General features: G+C 40.6%; 3 protein-coding genes across 8 annotated transcripts in view; 1 reads left to right on the top strand and 2 right to left on the bottom strand.

The window, feature by feature from the left end:
- Positions 1 to 2984: 2984 nt before the first annotated feature.
- On the bottom strand, positions 2985 to 6319 carry LOC133964494 (macrophage mannose receptor 1-like). Its single transcript, XM_062398627.1, has 5 exons — positions 6150 to 6319; positions 5451 to 5810; positions 5006 to 5344; positions 4552 to 4890; positions 2985 to 4434 (listed from the first exon to the last, which is right to left on the bottom strand). The coding sequence occupies exons 1-5, from the start codon at positions 6262 to 6264 to the stop codon at positions 4073 to 4075; spliced, it is 1515 nt and encodes a 504-aa protein (XP_062254611.1). The 5' UTR covers positions 6265 to 6319; the 3' UTR covers positions 2985 to 4072.
- Positions 6320 to 9374: 3055 nt separating this feature from the next.
- Positions 9375 to 16473, top strand: rxrbb (retinoid x receptor, beta b). Of its 4 annotated transcripts, none has more exons than XM_062398631.1 (12): positions 9376 to 9542; positions 10534 to 10727; positions 11313 to 11466; positions 11696 to 11875; positions 12190 to 12243; positions 12794 to 12954; positions 13068 to 13197; positions 14074 to 14200; positions 14313 to 14354; positions 14454 to 14545; positions 14635 to 14740; positions 14851 to 16473. In XM_062398631.1, exons 2-12 carry the CDS (start codon positions 10587 to 10589, stop codon positions 14996 to 14998), a joined length of 1335 nt encoding a protein of 444 aa, XP_062254615.1. In that variant the 5' UTR covers positions 9376 to 9542; positions 10534 to 10586; the 3' UTR covers positions 14999 to 16473. The 4 variants fall into 4 exon arrangements, with proteins under 4 accessions (XP_062254617.1, XP_062254615.1, XP_062254618.1 ...); XM_062398632.1 differs by lacking the exon at positions 9376 to 9542 and adding an exon at positions 9638 to 9789; XM_062398633.1 differs by lacking the exon at positions 12190 to 12243 and having other exon boundaries at positions 9375 to 9542; positions 11696 to 11887.
- A 726-nt stretch (positions 16474 to 17199) lies between these two features.
- fhod3b (formin homology 2 domain containing 3b) overlaps positions 17200 to 19809 on the bottom strand; it is an 87634-nt gene continuing 85024 nt past the window's right edge. For all 3 annotated transcript variants that reach the window (XM_062398614.1, XM_062398615.1, XM_062398616.1), the window contains one exon: positions 17200 to 19785. In XM_062398614.1, coding sequence (XP_062254598.1) covers positions 19703 to 19785 — 83 coding nt within the window. In that variant the 3' untranslated portion in view covers positions 17200 to 19702. The remainder of the gene's footprint in view (positions 19786 to 19809) is intronic.

Here is a 19809-nt window from a genome sequence, read left to right as displayed (position 1 = left end):
GAAGTTATTTTCATAGCACAACTTAACATGCAGCATAGAAAGTGTTTATTTCTGTTTCACAATGAGTACTCATCCTCTCATTGGTTGTTCAAGTCCGACACATTTCCCCCAAATCATGTGATTTACAAGAAATCCAGTTTTGACTCTGGAGTTAGTTTAGTGTGAGCAAAGTTTACTCTCCTGATCCAGGAACAGTTTTTATTTGCAGCTTCACTTCTGTGACTCATCTGTAGCTTCTCATGCTTCTTATATAACCCATTATACATGTTTTCTCATAATCTAATCCCCATTATCCATGTAGTCATCAGTGAACTGATGGCATTCTGAAGGGAATTAAAAAAGCTGCCAAACTCCACCAGATTCTGGCCAAATGGAAAAGTGTGATTAATGACAAAGACACGTAGACAATATCAGAAACTTTATTTATTCCTCATGAAAAGCTCAATAAAAGATACAGTGAAGAAGGTCATGAATTCACATCTGTCTTGTGTTGTTGTAATGTAGGAGGCATCAAGATATTCATCATAAAACACATTGATTTTAGAGTTGACCTGAGCTCTAATGTGATGTACTCTTTTTTTATTCTATTTATATATTTAATGTTTTTTCTATGCTTTTTATGTAATATTCTGTTCATATCCAAAATTGTAAACATGTGAAACAATAATGCAATTGTGTAAAATAGACATCCCAGAATCTTATGATTTAAAAACTAAACGGCAGTAATATGAGCATAAATTTGCTTATGGAAAGTGTCAAATCTAAATCTTAATGCATTTAGGTCGGTAATCCAAAGATTCTTTCAGCACATTGAAGATCTGTCAGCCTCCGTTTCACTTTAAAAACCATGTGGCCCTGTTCCAAATGATCTCCTCAACCATTAATAATATTATTCACCACATATAGCAAGATATACAAAATTTAGTTGTCCACTAAATAAGATAAGCAGCTGCGCCACATGCATGTTCAGTTTAGTAAACAAATATAGCAGTTTCAGTTTTAGGAGAAATTTACAGAAAATTTAGAAATTCGATTTAATTCTGCAGCTTTGGAGATGATACAGAGCCTAAAAGAGTTGACTCATAGAATTGCAATGTCCAAGTCCAGGGTCTGGAAATGTTAATAAGCTCGATTTTTGGACAATTACAAATATTCAATTATAGTACACTTAAAATTGTTCCTAATTCAGTCTGAGCCCTGTAAAACCAAATTATTTTAGCAATGATTAAAAGTCTCCTCTTTGCCCACAGCTACAATAATTTAATCAAATCTGATGGTGATCTTGATCGTAAAACAGTAAGACGTAAAACTGAGTCAATGGGAGTCTGGGGTATGATGTCCATGCACAACTCCTAGGTACAGACAAATGATACAAGAATTGCGTTTGGACAATCAACACCAGAATCCCTCTCAAACTCTGGAAGAGCGTCAGTGGCATCTCCTGGCCCGCGTTGGAAATTCTGCAGAGGATGGAAAATGAAACAAAATAATTACAGATGAATTAAAGCTTATACAAAAATGGATCTCAGAGAATGTGCTGAAAATCTTATAAACATGAATTTCAGTAGTTGCTGCTTGTTTAAACAGAGGAGAAGTAATGATCTGTCAAAAGAAACAATTACAAATCCAAGAGGAGCTGTTTCTTTAAAACATTTTAAGAGGAAATGTTGTTTTTAAATACACATATTCTTAATCTACCAATCCCCTCTATTGTATATACATAAAATGTTGTATTAGTTAATTAACTTGTTCTAATAAGTTAAAAAATAAACAGTTTTGATACTTACATTATGGATCATCAATAACAAAATGATAATAGTCCCAGAGAAGCATCTATTAATCATGTGTCCTTTTGCATATAAAATATTAAAGTGTTATTCTTTCATTCTAGCGTTGTTCAAATATCGTTAAGTCCACGCTCCTCTGCGTCTGTCCTCGACCGCTGCCTGTTCCGTGTGCCTGTCCCTGTCCCCCCTCTCTGTCTCTTCCCCTCTATCCATCTCATTTCATGCAGGAGTGGGGTAACCTAAGAGACCCGGCCACAATGGAGAAAATCTCTTTTTCTACAATTAACTGTGAAAGTGACAGAAGGAAAAGAGAGGGAGGGATCTACGTAGGGGTGAAGACTCAAAAGAAAAGGGGGAGAGGGGAAAGACAGGAGTGTGCATGGCAGGTAGAGAGATGTAAAGTTAAACACTAATATTCTGGCTCTTTTTCAAATAAAAAGTTTCAACTTTAAAAAACTAAATACAAATCCAGAAATGGTGTTTTCTGATTATACTCATGGATAAATCTAGTCAAGTGTTTTTGACCTAGAATTGCTTCTTTCAGTTCCTGCATTTATCCTTTAGTTTTTTTTATATCTTATCTGAAAAAAACTTGTTACACAGTATATTCTAAATTTGTATTCTTAATTTTGTAAGAATGCTCTCACACCTTCAATTAATATATGGGTTTCAGTTTTGTTACGCCTCACGCTTGAATTGGGATAAGTCCCAAATTAGGTTGCATTACACTGATCTCAGGGAAGGTGAATTATGTTTATGACCATAATCTCTACAAATGCAGATGGAGTGACCACGGGGTTACCATGGGGAGATGTACACAAAAGGGTGTGGCGTGGGAATGTCTCCAGGGGTCAGGAGTGAGGGTGAAAGGGTCAGAGGTCAGAGCCAGCTGGACAGCACACAAGAGGAGATGAGGGTGAGAAAAGGTGGTGAGGGGGAGGCGGCGCACCCACCGACCGACTGGACCCAATGGGACATTAACATTGAACTGATGGGAGGCTCGCTGACCAATGGCCATTCAGAGGGAAACTAAGCTATGACACACTCATGTGTAATGGTCCGTGGTAATTGAGAAGTGACAAGGCCCCTCATTGAGGATGCAAAAGCCGTTATCAGAATTCAGCACCGATTACTATATACACACCAGTATTCAGCGGTTATATAGGATTATTCAATTCAATAATGCAAAGATAGTCATATAGTGAAAAAAGTGTTTTAATTGTTGATATTCTCGACTCTGAATAATATCAAAAGTGTTAAAAACATTACCTTCACTTCTTTCCAAACCCCAAAACACAGCAGATATATTTTATGATTTGAATATCATTTTATTGTCAGTTTATTGTCAGTTGGTCGTTTAAGAAGTCAGCACAGACCAAATATCATTTATTTTCCAACAGTTTTAAGTGAAAGTGAATATTTCCTGTGTTCCGTTTCTTTTGACACAGTTTTTCTTTTTTGACCAGAAGGAGCTTTGATTTTAACATGCACTAAAGCTCATTTGAACGTGTATTTGGATATATTATTTCCAAAAAGTAAGGAAGCGTGTACTGTATTGAGCAAAGTAAAAAAATTCAAGTTAAATTTCACAGCCACGATTGAGTCAGTCCGACGAGAGTGAAAAGAGCCTGTTCACGGTTGTATTCATGTTGTACAGTTTGAGATCTAATAATTTCAGTTTCGCTGCTGAAAATGCAGCAATGCTGGATCTGGTCCCATGGTTATAGATGCTCCGTGTAACTTGTGTGTGCAGTGAGGAAGGTGAGGGTCTGTGAGCTCTGTCTTCCGTGTGGCTGCCGGCGAAGGTCAGGTCAGTGAGGGCAGCCGGCAGTCAGAATCAGGGCCGTATACCGGTGGTCTAAAAAAGACAATCTTGGGGCCCAACCCAAGGGGTCAACATGCAAATAGTAACCCCCGAGTGAAAGGCATAGAGCAGATCAGTGTTCTCGCATTACTCTTGCTGCCCATGACTGTGAATGTGCACGCCTCCACGCTGCACCAGTTTTTCCATATATAATGAAATTCATGCTCAACAATAGAGAAGGCAGCTGTGTTTTAACAAAGGTAAAGTATGACGTCACACATAAACATTAAAACACCCATGATACCGCTGCTGAAGTCTGTCACAGTTCACAGGCTTAGCGTTTCAATAGTCAAAATCATGAATGTAAGATCAACCATGAAAAACAATATGAACATAACCAGCACAAAGGTGTTAATCCTTCACACAGAATGGTTCCAACTGCACGTTCTACTTCGTCTGCAGTGTCACAGGCCCTCCACACTCAGCTAGCACATGTAGAGCAGATGAAGTTCAGTCTGTCTGTCTCAGGCAAGCCGACCCACTGCTGCCTCCCAGTGGCCTCAGTGGCGCCTGTAACACCACAGTCATATGTCCGTTCAGGGCCTTGACCCGGGGCCCAGTTCTGGTAGCAGGCGGACGTCGACCTGGTCCAGAACCAGAAGTTCAACTTGCACGTGTAGCGTAGGCCGAGCCAGACGTGGGGCGAGGTGGCGTTCTTCGCCTTTTCAGCCACCTCCTCTTGAATTTCTCTGGTGGTAACGTGGACGAGGTCATTGTGGTGCTCCCTGCAGTAAGTCATCGCATCAATCCATGTCATGTTCTGCTGGATCAGTATCAGATTTCCTTTAGGAAGACAGCACAAAGAGAAACAACCCTTAAATCTGTGTTGCAGGAAGTACATGGGATGCAAATTTTGCAAAACATGCAAAATGATCAAATGGCACACGACTGTCAACAAACCTGGAGCAACAGTCTGATTGTTTCCTGTGGAAGTTGTGGTTGAAAGCTGTGTTGTGCTCTGGACAGTGGTGGTCACTTGCTCATGAGTTGTGCTGTTGAGCTCAGGGCTTGAGGTGCTGTGTGCGACATCTGTGGTTGTCGTGTCAGTGGCAGTTGTTTCTCCTTCTGTGGTAACATTGGTCGTGTTCGGTTGAATGGTAGGAGTAGTGGAAGTAAATGTTGTCATGACCTCTTGAGGGGAGGTGCTGGGAAGAGTCGTCGCATGTGTTGGCAGTTGACTTGTTGTCGTCGTCTTCTGTGTCGTTGTCAGACTGGTGGTTGTTGGAATTAATTTCCTTGCTGTAAAAACCGGAGATGAATGAATAGACACTGAGAGGAGGACAGATGTAGCTCTGTTGTATATTGTGGAAGAAACTTTTCTACAGTATTCTACGAATAAAGAACAACAACTTACCCCCCTGACAGATAAACTTAAATGTTCTCCTGCACTTCAAGTCATTCCACAGCCCTTCATCTTTGAATATGGCAGCAGTACAGTCCTGATCTCTTAGGTAGTTAGGCTGAGACTGTTTCCAGTAACGGAACGATGAGTTGCTTCCGTCCGACCACCCCCAGAGATCTTTGAAGAGGCCGATCCACACAATTTGTGACGTGGCCACATTATGTGCCACCTCATTCTGTTTCTCTGAGAGTATGCTCACCAGATCACTTGAGAGGCTCCTGCAGTGAGTCTGAGCTTTCCTCCATGACTTGGTGGTGGTGATAAATATGGGAGGACTAGATTCACTGCTACCTGCAAGTGTCAACGATGGACATTTTGTTTCACATACAATACAATGCGGTTCTTTTTTTATCCAGGAATTTTTTTTATGTTAAAAAAAGAAAACCGTTTCACTTACCACGACACAAAAAACTTCTCTTTGTTCCACAGTCACTTTCAAACCACTTGCCACCTTGATCCAATGCCCCACATGCATCCTCATTGTTTTTTAGTGGTTCTCCTGCCCTCCAGTTTAAAAAATCCACTGGATGATCAGGCCAGGACCAGTGCCACATTCCCACAGCTCTGGCCTCCAGTCCTATCCAGGCTCTGTCAGCGGCTGTTGAAACTAAAGTGGTCAAACTCGTCATATCGGCCAAGTTGTGAACTGTGGCTAAATCGTTGTATGTCGCTCTGCAGTAGCTCTTTGCATCTTCGTAGTTCTTTCCATCATTAATAAAGTGAAAGTCTGAGGATCCCACAGTAAAGGAGCTGAATCCTGTAGAAATAGAGAGAGTGTAGAGTCACAACAGTTTGAACCTCAGCAACAGCAACCACAAAATTATTATTGTATCTAACCAGTGTCTATACTTAATCTATGCATTTTTAATATAACAATTTATATTGTAGAGCAAGGGAGAATATAGAATTTTATCCATTGATCATTTCTAACCTTTATCTGACATTACTGTACATTCTTAAAAAAATAAACCTTTATCCCTATTTAAAAACATCAATGTCTTTACTTATTTTATAAATTTTACATTTACATCAAACAGCACGAAAAGTCCTCACAGCAGTTTGAATACCAGCAGAAAAGATTAGGGAAAATACAAACCTGTGAGTAAGAGCAGATAAAAAATTGGACTCCTTTTCGTCAGGATGGATCTGTTTTCAGTCATGATCATAACAAACAAAAATGTTGGAAAACAAATACTTAAAGAAGCATACATGTTAATGTAAAATAATTGTACGACCAGGTGCTGGTCCTGACACAAGCTGCTGGCAGCTCTGCTGAGGGCTGTGTGTCAGGCTATGTTGAGCTGCACGCTCTCAACAGTGTGCTGCTCCAAACAGGAAGAATGCCACTTGGCCTGTTAAGAGACACGTCCCCTGAAGAAAACTACAGCCATTGCAGTTTTTCAGGTTTTTCCCTCTGTACATAGCACAGGATTGTAGAGATGAAATAAAACAATATGATTAAAAGCTGTGCCTACATCAGCAAACCACTCATGTCATCATCATTTTTGTTGTTATTATTCAGTTGAATTATTTTATATTTCATTCTCTTGTCTACCTCATCCTGACTTGTCTGCTGCTGTAACAAGGGAATTTCCACAATTTGGGATCATTAAAGTTTTATTTTATCTTATCATATTTGGAAAAAAAAATTCACATCTAAAAATTGAAAATAAAGAATACCGTGATCCACTGATGCTGTTGAACCTGTATTTTGGAAAATGTCTTGTTTTTGCCAGGGCTGCTCTTGTGTGAATTTACACGGACACAGAGATTTTCTTAGAAACCGCTTCTTTTAAAATGTTGATGCCTAAATTATTACTAAAGACATCAAACCATGAGAATAGAAAAAGAGACATAACAGCTGTTTAAAGGTCATTCTGTCACTTCTGTAAACAGGCATAATCACCCTGGAGGAAGAGGAAGTTCAAAGAAAAAGAAAACCATTGTGTTGAAATAGATAGTGGAACATATTACCAAATACATTGTGCCCATCCTGTCACAGACAAAAGCATCACAGAAAGTTTTGCAGGTGTGACAGCTCAAATTGGATCACCACAGCACCTCTGATTTGATTTGGGTTTACATTTTAGTTTATCTTTTCCTAACAATAAAAGTTTATAGAGGCAGGACACTTTTAGTCTGTCAGAGTTAATACAGATGCGTTTTGCCAGTTATTTCCCATTAAGCACACTTGAATGCATCTGTGGCATCTAGCTGTATCATCCGGAGTATCATGAGTCACAAAGTGATGTATAAAGTACTTGAAAGCCATACTTGAGAAAAAGCACAGATATCTTACCTGAAAGTGACTCCGGTAAAAGTAAATGTCATCCGTCAGAAAATGACTTGAGTAAAAGCCTTAAGGTAGCTCATATTAAATGTACTTAAAGTATCAAAAATAGCTGGTGTTGAAATTAACTTAAGTATCATAAGTAAAAGAACAAGTACCAAATAAAAAATGCAAAGTGCTTTTTATAGTAGTCCTATACAGGCACACAACAACCCAACATTTTTCTCTTCTGGATTTATTTCAACTGACTGAAAAATTATAACAGCAATATACATAAAAATATATTATTTTAAAAATTTGGAACCCCAGATGCTGAGGTTCAAATAGTATTGGACTAGGGCATCTGAACTTCTAGGGACAACAAATAATCAACACAACAGAATAAACAATTGCCTCTTGCGTGTACCTAAGAACACTAATAGACCACAGTATAACCCCTAAACAATCCTGTAAATATCACTAAACATGGACCTTTCATCAGTAGCAGGAATGATACACAATGCCACTTATGATAACAAGTTTTAGGCACATTCTCGTTTTGCTGCAGGCCAAATTTCTGAAATCAGAAAGTCCAAATGAATCCTTCAAAACTAAAAAGAGGACTCGCAGAAAGGAGTCAAGTGAGTACCTGTCCCAGGCCAAGCTTAAACACTTTAATTATATTTGGTTACGCCTCAAATGTGTTTGTCTTCTCCCGGATATCCTTTTCGTGCTCTCATATACAAACAGTAAGAATATATTTATATTTATATACAACAACAACCCTATTTGAACTTCTTTTTTTTCTTACATTGGTTGCTTTGCAAATTGTTATGCTTAAATGTGGATGTTATTGGATTTGCACTGCATATGCCTGCGTTCATATACAATTATTTTGGCTATAAATTATATTTCTGATTCTAGTCCTGTGTGTGGATCATATAGTTGTGATTAAAGGTGTGGGTGGGCCGCACACATTTTTCAGTTTTCGAATAGGCCCGCGCCATTCTTAAGTTTGGTAATGGCTGATCTAGAGGAAGTAAAACTCTTCACAAAGTTTCTGTAGGTGAACCTGCGGAGGGATAGTTACAAGAACAGCCTGCTCAACCCCGGTCGACCAAGGCAGCCCGACCAACATCCGGACTTTTAGGGTCGCAGTACTCAAGTAAAGCACAGCTATGTGAAAAATCTACTTAAGTACAGTAACAAAGTATTTCTACTAACTACTTTCCACCACTGCAAACCACATATGTCTTTATCATAATCATTTTTAATACATTTTGGCAATACAATAATATTTGGCTAAAACCATGAGAGGCAACATCAAAGCATTGCCTGGTGGAGTGGGCAAAGAGAATCCCTCATTTCTCCGAACTGCCCTTTGGTGACCATGTCATCCTTCTGATCAAGCAACTGTAGTCATGAACGATCCACATGGAACTGTATCTTCAGAATCAACACGGATAACAGAGAGATCAGATCTACAGTATCTTGCGTCTTTAGAAGCTTCAAACTGTCAGATTATGAATGTTGCACTATTTTTAAGTGGACAACTTAAATAACAAGGTCAAGAACATTTGCTGAAATATTTTGTTCTTGTTTCAGGCTAAACGTGCATTTGAACAATGACACAAATGGATAGGAACAATGTTGAACTCCACTTTTGGTTGGAAAACTATAACACAAGGATATATTTGTAAAGAGCAACTATTTACAAAACGGAATACTTGAATAACCCTAAATTAATATCATTGCGCATGCGAGTTTACACAAAGACATGTTTGGTCCGTCAGAATAAATACAGATGTGCTATGCAGCTCATTTCCGATTAGGCACACTTCAATGCATCAGGGGTCTCCAGCTGTGATGACTTTTCAGTTGCTCAAATCTCAGAATACCACGAGCCAAAAGCGGTCTTATCAGAATTATATTAATATTTGTTTGTATTATTACAATCTATGAGAGGCAAATGTAGTCAGCGTGATTAAAAGCAGCATGTGGTGCAGCAGGATCATATGACCGCTGTTCTGGGTGGTCCCATGAGACGCTTCGGCTCAGGGGATGCTGGCACCGAGCCGCCATGGCCTGTAAACAACAACAGCAGCGGCAGCGTCAAGTTGAAGGAAACTGGATGTGAGTGTCGGCCTCTCGTCCCGGTTCTCCCCCGAACACGACCAGCGCCGTCGAGTGGTTCCCAACAATGCGTCGGAGGAGTGTCTGGTGAGTGATCGCGAGCCTCCGACCGCCCCGCCGGTTGTTTTTGTCAGCCACTGCCTCTCCAGACGATCACCTTGAGCCTCGCATTAGCCCGATGCTAGCTACGTTAGCCGAGTTAGCCGTAATCGCAGCTAACAGGCTAATCGCGGCGACCGTAAGAGATCACTGCGCCAGTTGGGCGATTTTATTGAAGTCGTCCGGCCGCTGCCGTGTTATCAATCTCCATAGTTGTTTTTTGATGACGAACCGGGTATGTGTTTCTCTTAGTTTTATAAAACGTTAAATACGCATCAGCGGTCAAATGATTGGCTACTAGCGTTAGCTAACGTCACCTAGCCGAGGTCTTTCGTACGTCTACGAGTTCGCAGCTAGCCAACTAGCTAACGATTGAAGAAACATACGGGTGTTGTTTATGGTGACTGGTTAATACACACGCAAGCGCGTGTAAAACCTCGGTGTCAGCGGCTGTTTGGATTGTGATCTGCGTTTTGTAATGTTTTAATCTGCTGAGGGTGACGTTAATGTCAGCGCAACTGCGTATCGCTAGCAACATTTAGCAAACGTGTAACGTCAATGCGATGCTAACGGGAGCCAGCTAACTTAATCAAACGCAGACTGACGCAAATGTTGAATGCATGTCCTGGTTTATCCAGTTTTATCAACGCTCCTCGCAGCGTTATCAACCTCCAGTGTGTGTTTGACCGAGCTGACGGTGATAGTGTTGAAACAATGCGGATTGTGTGATCCAGTACAGCGTGTAAATGGTGCGGTTCCATCACATGAGTCCCTCAAACCACCATTTCTGCGTGTCTGTTGTATTTAAAAATTGATAAGCATCGCCATTGTGTGTTAAATGTCAGTCTGCAACTCATGATTCCTCACTAAAATGATAGAAAAACAATGGGGGGAAACCACATCTTAAAATGTCCACCGATGTTATGCATATGGTCGATCAAAAAAAATCTTAACGGTCTTGTTGTTTTGTCCCCCCCAGACTGATATCCTTCAGACGGGACAACCTCCTCTCCACTGGGTTGCTCACTAGCCATGTCCTCACAGCAGCCCAACAGCTCAGCCTCAAACAGCCCCACCAACATCCTGGGTTCTCCTTTCTCAGTCATTAGTCCCTCACTTAACTCCCCCGTGGTCTCCCCCTCTCTGGGATTTGGACCCATCAGCAACAGTCAGGTAATTGGGAGACATGAGAGTCTGAGAACTGATGTCGCACTCCACTCAGTTTTAGCTGGTGTTGTTTCCAGGAGGCAGATGCATGTTTGGGGTATACCGGGAAGCATTTTTCTATACAATGTGCACAATGTGGTAGATATCACTTTGCATGTTATTTGTTACCTGATGAATTTTGTGCACACTGGACACACTGATGAAGAAACATTATTTATCCTCGAAAGGCCCCAAAAAAGAGAGCAGCATGTCTGTTTAGGGAAACATTCGACAAGGTGCTCTTTGGTGCAAGGGTGTTACATTTTGATTCAGAAATAAAATAAACCAAGGCAGCCTTCTGTGGAAAAATAAATAAATAAATAAAAAATGCACATTCATTGGGGCCACGGCCGTGAAGTAAAGGGCGGATTACTCGCCATGCATTAGCCATACTATTACAGGCTTTTACATTTTTCCAGGTGTGCTTTGGTTTATTTAATTTTCATCGCATCATTATTTATCCTAGTTAAAGGTGATTTAAATATCAGATAAAATAAAAATCTTTGTTATCACTGCATACAAAAGTTAAATTTGGTTGCACTGTGTGTCCAGATCTCTTCCTCGGCGTCCATATCAGGGATGCACTCGATCAGCAGCTCAGAGGATATCAAGCCTCCATTTGGCTTGAGGCCTATGCCAGCCCACAGCCCTGGAATAATGTTGTCTCAGAAACGCCTGTGCGTCATCTGTGGAGACCGCTCTTCTGGTGAGTGAGTGCACTAAGAGCAGCTGGACACTGTTTAATCCTGTGGCAACTATAGGGTGGATAATTCCTTACTATTTGATGTCCTTACTGGTGTTTCCTCAACATTTTAACTGTACCTAATGTAAATAAAAAGTCTCAGACTGTTGCCTTCACTTTTGATTGGTTGTCTTTGGTCCTCCTATTGGCCTCAAACTTAATTTTTTTTTTTTTAAATGTTCACAATCTACAGGCAAGCACTATGGCGTGTACAGCTGTGAGGGTTGCAAAGGTTTCTTCAAACGAACTGTGCGTAAAGACCTGAGCTACACCTGCAGGGATAACAAAGAGTGCCTGGTCGACAAACGCCAGCGCAATCGCTGCCAGTACTGCCGCTACCAGAAGTGCCTGGCCATGGGCATGAAGAGGGAAGGTATGCAAGAAGGTTGTATCAGAGGTTTATATTAATACTGAGAGCCTGGTTGGTTTGGTGTGGGTTGTCATGCTGCTGCAAAAGGGAACGTATATATATATATATATATCAGATATTTGTACAAACAAGAGTTGAGTACCATCCGTAAGCATCCACCCTCACCTATGGAGAACTCACCTATGTGAGGGTGGATGCTTGATTAGATTCTCTAAAGGGTGGAGTAGGGCCTATTGGGGATGGTTTATACAACTAACCCACTCTCCATCTCTCCCCTTCACTCTCTCCTACTCTACCCTTTCTCCATCTTTCAATAGTGGTCAAACATGTAAAATGGATAAAAGAAGATGGAAAAGATGAGGGATGGATGAGTATGGCACTAAAATGCTAAAGATATTGTTTTTAAATGTTGCTCAGAGAAATAGCCCATTGTGTCAGACATGCAAAATTGTTAACTGGGGGATTGAAAATTTACTCAAATGTGTTTTAGTGTGACAGTTTATAAAGTGAACAGTTAGCCAGCTGTAGTTCTTTGCTGAATGTGTGTAGTGTAAAAGTCTCATGGAGTGGTATTGAAGCAGAAAAGGGGGGCAGGGGAGTGAGCACATGCAGTTTGGTGTCATGTGCAACAGATCTTGAATGACAGGCTACACAGAGAGACTGGCTAACTGCTGAGAACAGCATGCCCCTCATGGGAGCATGCTAAGCTACAGCTGAAACTATGATGAGATCTGTCCGTCTGCCAGGATGGTAGAAACTAAAAACACTGACGCGGCCAATGGGGAGTGGGAAGGACAGAGAGAGAGTGCAATGAATTGGACAGTGGACTTTCTCAATGCAGCAGTCTTGTCATTCTTTCTTGTTACCATCATCTCATTTCTTTTTTCTCATCATCATGGTTTCCTTATGCTTTGTCTGCAGCGGTCCAGGAGGAGCGCCAGAGGAATCGAGAGCGCGAAGGAGAGCTGGAGTTCAGCGTTGGAGTGAATGAGGAGATGCCCGTGGAGAAGATCTTGGAGGCAGAGACGGCAGTGGAGCAGAAGACCGAGCTTCACTCGGATGGAGGCTCTGCAGGCAACTCTGTGAGTGGTTGGAACAAAGCAATCTGTAGTTGTTTATAAGTGATAAGTGTCAGTCATCAGCTTTTGTTGTAACAGATGTATAACTATTCTAATCTTGTATTGTTTGGTTTCAGCCCCATGATGCAGTCACCAACATCTGTCAGACTGCCGACAAACAGCTGTTTGCCTTGGTGGAGTGGGCAAAGAGAATCCCTCATTTCTCCGAACTGCCCCTTGATGACCAGGTCATCCTTTTGCGTGCAGGTACGATCCAGCACCTGCAGTCATGAATGATCCACCTGAAACTGTAGCTTCAAAATCAACACGGATCAGATCGATCTTGTATCTTTACAAGTTTCGAACTGGCACATTATGAATGTTGCCGTATTTAGGCCAAGAACATTTGCTGGAATAGTTTATTCTTATTTCAGGGTAAACCTGAATTTAAACACTAATAACAATATTGTATTTCACTGTTTGACTTAACAAACAATTTAAATGTAAAAGCTATAACACATGGAAATATTTGTATAGAGCGACTAAACTTAATAGTTGAATACAAACAGTAAAAACCCTAAAAAGTGGTCTCAATTAAAGATACGAATATATTAAATGAATGCACTACAAATATTTTTAGGAAGTTGAGGATGTGTTTGCCTGTTTGTTTTTTTCAAACAATTGTATACAAAAATGAATGCAGTGATGGGGGATTGATATAGAAGAGTGTGAGGCTACTCGCTGAGCTGCCACCAGACTGTTTCTTGATTAGGTTATTGACTCATGGCAACAAATGTCAAGTTGTATTTCCGCCACCTACTGTGTTGGGGATGTCACAAGTGTCTTTTGTCTCAAGGGAACACGTTTAACTTGAGCGTGTTGAACTGACAAACTGAGTCAGATCATAATGGAAGTGATCTCAAAGAGAACTGGTCGACAGGTTACAGGTCTTGCATCAGTCCAGGTGCAGCCTCATGTGACATGGACAAAGTCACACTGAAATCCCATCAAACTTTTTTTACAGAACTGTTTTCACTCAGTGAAGCGTTTTTAACACAGCTGTCAGTTTTACGTTTTAACAGCTATTTAGTGGGTTTTCTCTGTTGTCACTAACCTGTGTTGTTTTTGTATTTCATATGTCAGGGTGGAATGAGCTCCTTATCGCCTCGTTCTCCCATCGCTCCATCGCTATGAAAGATGGCGTCCTCCTTGCCTCTGAGCTGCAGCGAGACAGTGCACATAGTGCAGGAGTTGGAGCTATTTTCGACAGGTACTCGAATAAAGACAAAAAACTTTCAGCTATTGAATTGCAGCTTATTGTAAAGCCTTTGTGTAACGTTATGTGTATGTTTAGTATCTTCATAAGCTTTCATTTGACACAGGGAGAGTGTGCAGAGTGCAGAGGTCGGCGCCATATTTGACAGGTAACTTCATCATTTAATATTCGTAACAATGTTTTTGTCATCTTCCCTTTGAATTTTACGTGGACACCTTTTCACTGTTTTCGTTTTTTTCTTGTTTAGGGTTCTTACTGAGCTTGTCAACAAAATGAGAGATATGCAAATGGACAAAACAGAGCTGGGCTGCCTCCGAGCCATCGTCCTCTTCAATCCGGGTGCTTAACCGTGCAAAACCCTGCCGATATTTCAGTAAGAGATATTTTTTGTCTAGCTTCTAATGAAAATGTTTTGCATTTTCCTGCAGATGCTAAAGGGCTTTCCAACACCAGTGAGGTGGAGCTCTTGAGAGAAAAGGTCTATGCATCATTGGAATCCTATTGCAAACAGAAATACCCCGAGCAGCAGGGAAGGTAAATGACTTCAGCTTTGACCAACTTAGCAGAGTTTGATTTATTTGCTGAACATCACCGTTGTATTGATTTCCGCGTCAAAATGAACAACCTGCCCTTCCTCCCTGTAGGTTTGCCAAGCTCCTTCTTCGACTGCCAGCACTACGATCCATTGGCTTGAAGTGCTTGGAGCATCTCTTCTTCTTCAAGCTGATCGGTGACACACCTATTGACACTTTCCTCATGGAAATGCTTGAAGCTCCCCATCAGTTGTCTTAGTTAGGAAATGCGTACTGTGGTTAGGTTGAGATAGCTGAAGTCTAGTAAGCTGGAGTGGGACTGGAGTGGCACTTTAAGTTCATTGAAGATTTGTCAATTTGTCTCACTTCTCTCTGGGTTACACTTTTCTTAGTGCAGCACAGATTTGCTCTTTAGACCAAACCCAAGGCATGGCATGATCACCATGCTGGTGCTGTATGTTGAAATAACTTCATGAGTAACTATGGTTTAAAAAAAGTATTTTTAAAAAACAATGTAAACATTTACATATTTCCCTCACAGGAATAACTATAATTTGGGTACACATTTTTATATAAACTTTTTAGACACCTTAAACATTAAGCTTCAGTTGTTTCTCAAGATGAACTGATACCTAAACTCTGTTTTTAAAAAAAAGGAAGGTAACCTGAATTGTGAGTATGCATCAAGGATGTGGTCGTCTTTATATAATTTCCAACCAGATCTAAAACAGATCTGAGTTCTCTTGAATCCATCGCAGAATATAAAATTCCAACAGTGACCCTGGGATAGACGACAAGTCAGTGATTCAGACTGTCAGGTCGGACTCGTACATGTTGATTGAGGATCAGCTCTGTGTCTAGTAATATACAGGTAGTGTTGTTTACTTCTTTGCCATTTTATAAATCTAATCACTTTGTGGTTGACGATTAGACTGCACTGCACACTTGCTATGTACTATTTCTAAAACATACTTTTAATAAACCCCTGGCCTATTAAAATGGTCAGGCGTTTGTCTTTTGGTGCTATTTCAGAGATAATTTGACGTTGGTGCAGATGCACATCGAACCACAAACCTAAGAAAAATATGCAAAACTGAAAATCCTTCTTTTTTTTTGTTAATCTTTGTTGAAAATGTAGCAATATAAAATGTAAAAAGAGCTTTCTGCCTGTCATTCAGGGGTTTTACAAAGTAAATCATGTCTGGTGGAAAGGGAATACTCCATTTTGTAATTTATCTATACAATTCTAAGGTACTGTGCAAAAGTAATTGTTCAGGGAAAATGTACATTGATAAATTTGAATTATGATCAGGAGATACAAATTATATAATTCTTATTATGTTCCCTTGTTTTTAGTTTTCAGCTAGTATAAAGCAGAACGTGTCTTGGGTTGCACTGGATTTGCTGAGACTGTTTCAGCTAAATTTCCCCCCCCTTTTTGGACGCTAAGTTGTATTTCCTACACCCCCGCCCTCCCCTTTTTTAAAGGTAGCTGTCTTGTTCGTTGTAATGTCTCTGCAATTTATTAAAAGCAAACCATAATCACATTTAGATCCATAACACCTGTGGAAATAGGAAGTTTAAACAAGACCAAAATTAGGTCTGTGTGCTGGCCATGTGCAAACACCCGATGAGCTGGATTGGTAAGCTTGTCATTGACCTCTGTATGATCTTGATCATAAAGTGACTTGAAGCATGGGTTGTGTGGACTAAAAATAAAGAGGCTTAAGTTTTTTTGGGGATTGTGTTTTTCTTCTGTGACACTTACTTTGTCCTGGAGGAAATGAAGAAAACAACACAAACTTCAAGGACACTCAGTAGAGCGTACACTTACGCAAAGGTAAAACAGTTCCTTGAAATCCATTCGATCGGAACCCAATTTTTAAAAGTACCAGATTTCCCCCCCCCCCCCCATCAAGATCCGTGAAGTATACTCTGGGAAAGTGGTTAAAATGTTCAAACACACCCTCTCACAATGGTGAATCTAGGGATGCTAATCCTGGAAAGTCATCGCAAGATTATGCAGCACTTTGAAAATATGCAACTGGTGCATCCTACCATCTCCCGGGGCGTCCCTACAACACATGATCGTGGACCGACAACTGCTAGAAGCTGAGATTTGTGTGACTAGCTCGCTAACTTCTGGGTATCGTCTATGCTTCAGGGGCCTACGCCAGCGAGAGCACTGCCAGGTAGGTATGCCAGTTTATCATTTAATTAAGTTCAGTTTTATTTATTGATGGCTATAAGGACATTAGGAGGATTTTAAGTAAGATAAAAAAAATCCTAGATCTACCCCCTGATCCTGATCCACACCAACATTTAATGGGTTCTTCCCTAACCCACACCACTTCCTTGCACTTAGTTTCATGGAAATCCTTTCCGTTGTTTTTGTGTAATACAAAGAAACAACAAAGTAGTGAAAACATAATGGAAGACAATTAAAAGAAACAGTCAAACTGCGTTTTAATGAGCCTTTTTATTGTAGTTGTTACATAGTTTTTGCTGTGGGCACAAAGATGCAACGGAAGCCTTGTTTGTGTAGTGCTCGTGTCCCAAGTTCCATAGTGATGTTATGGCACAGGCAGCGACATGTGTTTGTGTGTGCGTGGTAAGCGAACGTTAAATGAAAAGAATAAAAACGAAGGATGCAATGTCATCAAAAGGCTTCTAAGAGATTCCACAGGAGTAGCTGGTAAATTAAAAACCAGTCCGTAAAGTACAACGTTCTCAACACGCACACAAACCCTACAGCTCCGACGACCACAGTGAACCTCCCTTTGTATCAAGCAGAAGTGACACCTTTTTAAACCACCTTAAATTATATTTAGAATAATACTGCTTTTAGTCTATAATACACTATTCTACACATGGAGCAGGAAACAAACAAACAAGAACACAAAGACATCGCCATGACATGTACATCATTTTACAGCATTGCCCTTTATTACTTTACACATCTATTGTGTCTCGTTTTTGACAATAGTCAGTACAATCTGGGGAAACACAATGAGCCCACTTCCCTCGTAACTTCAGGTCTACGTTGCATGCTACACATTGAGTCTAAGGTGCTGAATAGTTTTCAGTAAAATCTAAATGAAACAAAAACAACGTACTGCTGGTGTGTGTTTTCTTCCTCATAGCTTTAGCATGGTGTTGCGGTAGTTTCCTCCTAATGGCTGTGTTTCCACCACAAAAATTTGCGAGTGGATGAGTTAACTTTGCAAATTACAAGCCATGATATTGAGTTTAAGGAAGCGTGTTAAAGTGTAACCAAGGCCATTCTAAATTAAAAGCACATCGCTAGTTCAAACACACATTGAAAAGTTTGAACTGCAGGCTCCTTATTCACTTCTATACACGTTTGAACGTAGATAAATTAGATTTTACTGTGCGCCCTTGTTACTGATTATCATGTTACCCCTGATGTTCACATTCATAGTTAAATAATGAAAGAATACTCCACATGACAAACTGAGATCTCCAGTGAACTACACCCTAATTTGGCCTGATCTATTTGTTATTGTTTTTACTGTAACATTTGTACCTAGAGCTTGACTAGAGTGGAACATCACATGCCAATATTCTACAGTAAGGCCACAGGATACAGCTACATGTGCATAACCAACCCTAAGTTGTCATAAATACCTTAAAGCTATCTTCATAACACAACTATTTGATCCAAGAGATAACGTGAAAAGAAAAAGAAAAACAGAAATTCTTGTCAGGACAAGTTTCAAAAACACTGGTTTAAAAATAAATCACAGCTCATGGATGATTGCAACATGATGTCTCACCCTCACAGACTGCACATTTGTAGTATCATCTCCTTTTATTTTTTTTTATTTTTTATTTCCCTGAAAACATCTTAATAAATAACGGTCTTTTAAAGGCACTCTGAAATGTGCAGCTCATAGTTTCTAGAAAATAAAACAACATAACTTATGAAGGTTGCTCACCTGTAACATTGTGCCCCAAACCCAACCTGTCCCCAACCGTCAGTGAGAGAAGGTCACGTGATGGAACTTCTAACAAAAACTGTTAGAGACGAGCAGTTACACCACAGCAACCGTCTCTTTCTCCTCAAAAAGTACTTGCACCGTTTCTCTGGTAAATTCCTTCTCAGCCGGTGAACTAACACACTTCCGCCTTGAACCTGTCGACTTTGATTCATATGATTTAAAAACTGTGCTACTGTTAGATTGCTGGTAAAATAGTTGAGTGTATTTTCGGATTCAGATGTCAGAGTGGTTCATCAGTGTCAAAGGATTTTACGTTCTGTTGATACTTTCCCATCCAGTGCATTTTGTTTCTTATTTGAGCACCTTCTTGAGCAACATGGAACAGAAACACAAAACTACCACAGTAGTATCTAACAGAATAGCTCTGCACAAATCCATCCATTCAATAGATGAAAGCGTCTTTTGATTCATTTCGATGCTAAAGCTGTGGGGCCGACACTAAACCCGAGTCGGTGAAGAGTCTGCACCACACTCTCAACCCTCTGGATTGAGAGTGTGGCCACGGAGATCGAACCTCACGCTCTGCCAACTTTTTTCGTGACCTTGTCCTTAAAAAAATACACTTTAAGCACAGGTGTTTGTGAGCGACGTCACGTTTGAAGGATGATGGTGATTACGTCTTGTGAGTGCAGATCGACGATGTTTATCCAGCAGCAGCAAAGCTCAGTGGTTTGAATGCGGCGCTCTGTTTTTGCTACCTCCGCCCTGCAGGCTTGTGAATCAAATCTTGGTTCAGCCTTCTATTCACTCTCCTCAGGAAGCCCTTGCGTCAAGCCTATGTAAACCAAAGGCAAAAAAAAAAAACGAGATCAACTCATCAAAGCTAAGGGGGATAAGTGCCAAGTCAGGGAGCAGAGGGTTGCCAGGTTGGTGGTAGGCATTGGAGGGGGCGGTAAAAGGGATTCCAGGCATCTTAATGTCCAATGGGATCCAGGCCCATCTCATACCTGCATCTCCGAACCACTGGACAAGCCCAGAGCGCTGGCCTCCTCCGTCGTCAAACCGTTCTTCAGTGTCCGTCTCACTGTGTCGTCAGGAAGAACAAGTG

Source organism: Platichthys flesus, chromosome 11 (genome assembly GCF_949316205.1).
Source record: "Platichthys flesus chromosome 11, fPlaFle2.1, whole genome shotgun sequence".
NCBI classification, from domain to species: domain Eukaryota; kingdom Metazoa; phylum Chordata; class Actinopteri; order Pleuronectiformes; family Pleuronectidae; genus Platichthys; species Platichthys flesus.
This window is presented reverse-complemented; position numbering and strand designations above follow the sequence as displayed.

Bases quoted from the DNA above. Each gene is read 5' to 3' on its own strand.
- LOC133964494 (XM_062398627.1), bottom strand. From the start codon at position 6,264: ATGTATGCTTCTTTAAGTATTTGTTTTCCAACATTTTTGTTTGTTATG. The intron at 5,811-6,149 runs GTTTGTATTTTC...CTATTTCTACAG, and splicing joins TTATCTGCTCTTACTCACAG to GATTCAGCTCCTTTACTGTG. The intron at 4,891-5,005 runs GTAAGTTGTTGT...CGGTTTTTACAG, and splicing joins TAAGTTTATCTGTCAGGGGG to CAAGGAAATTAATTCCAACA.
- rxrbb (XM_062398631.1), top strand. From the start codon at position 10,587: ATGTCCTCACAGCAGCCCAACAGCTCAGCCTCAAACAGCCCCACCAAC. The intron at 14,355-14,453 runs GTAACTTCATCA...TTTCTTGTTTAG, and splicing joins GTCGGCGCCATATTTGACAG to GGTTCTTACTGAGCTTGTCA. The intron at 14,741-14,850 runs GTAAATGACTTC...TCCTCCCTGTAG, and splicing joins TACCCCGAGCAGCAGGGAAG to GTTTGCCAAGCTCCTTCTTC.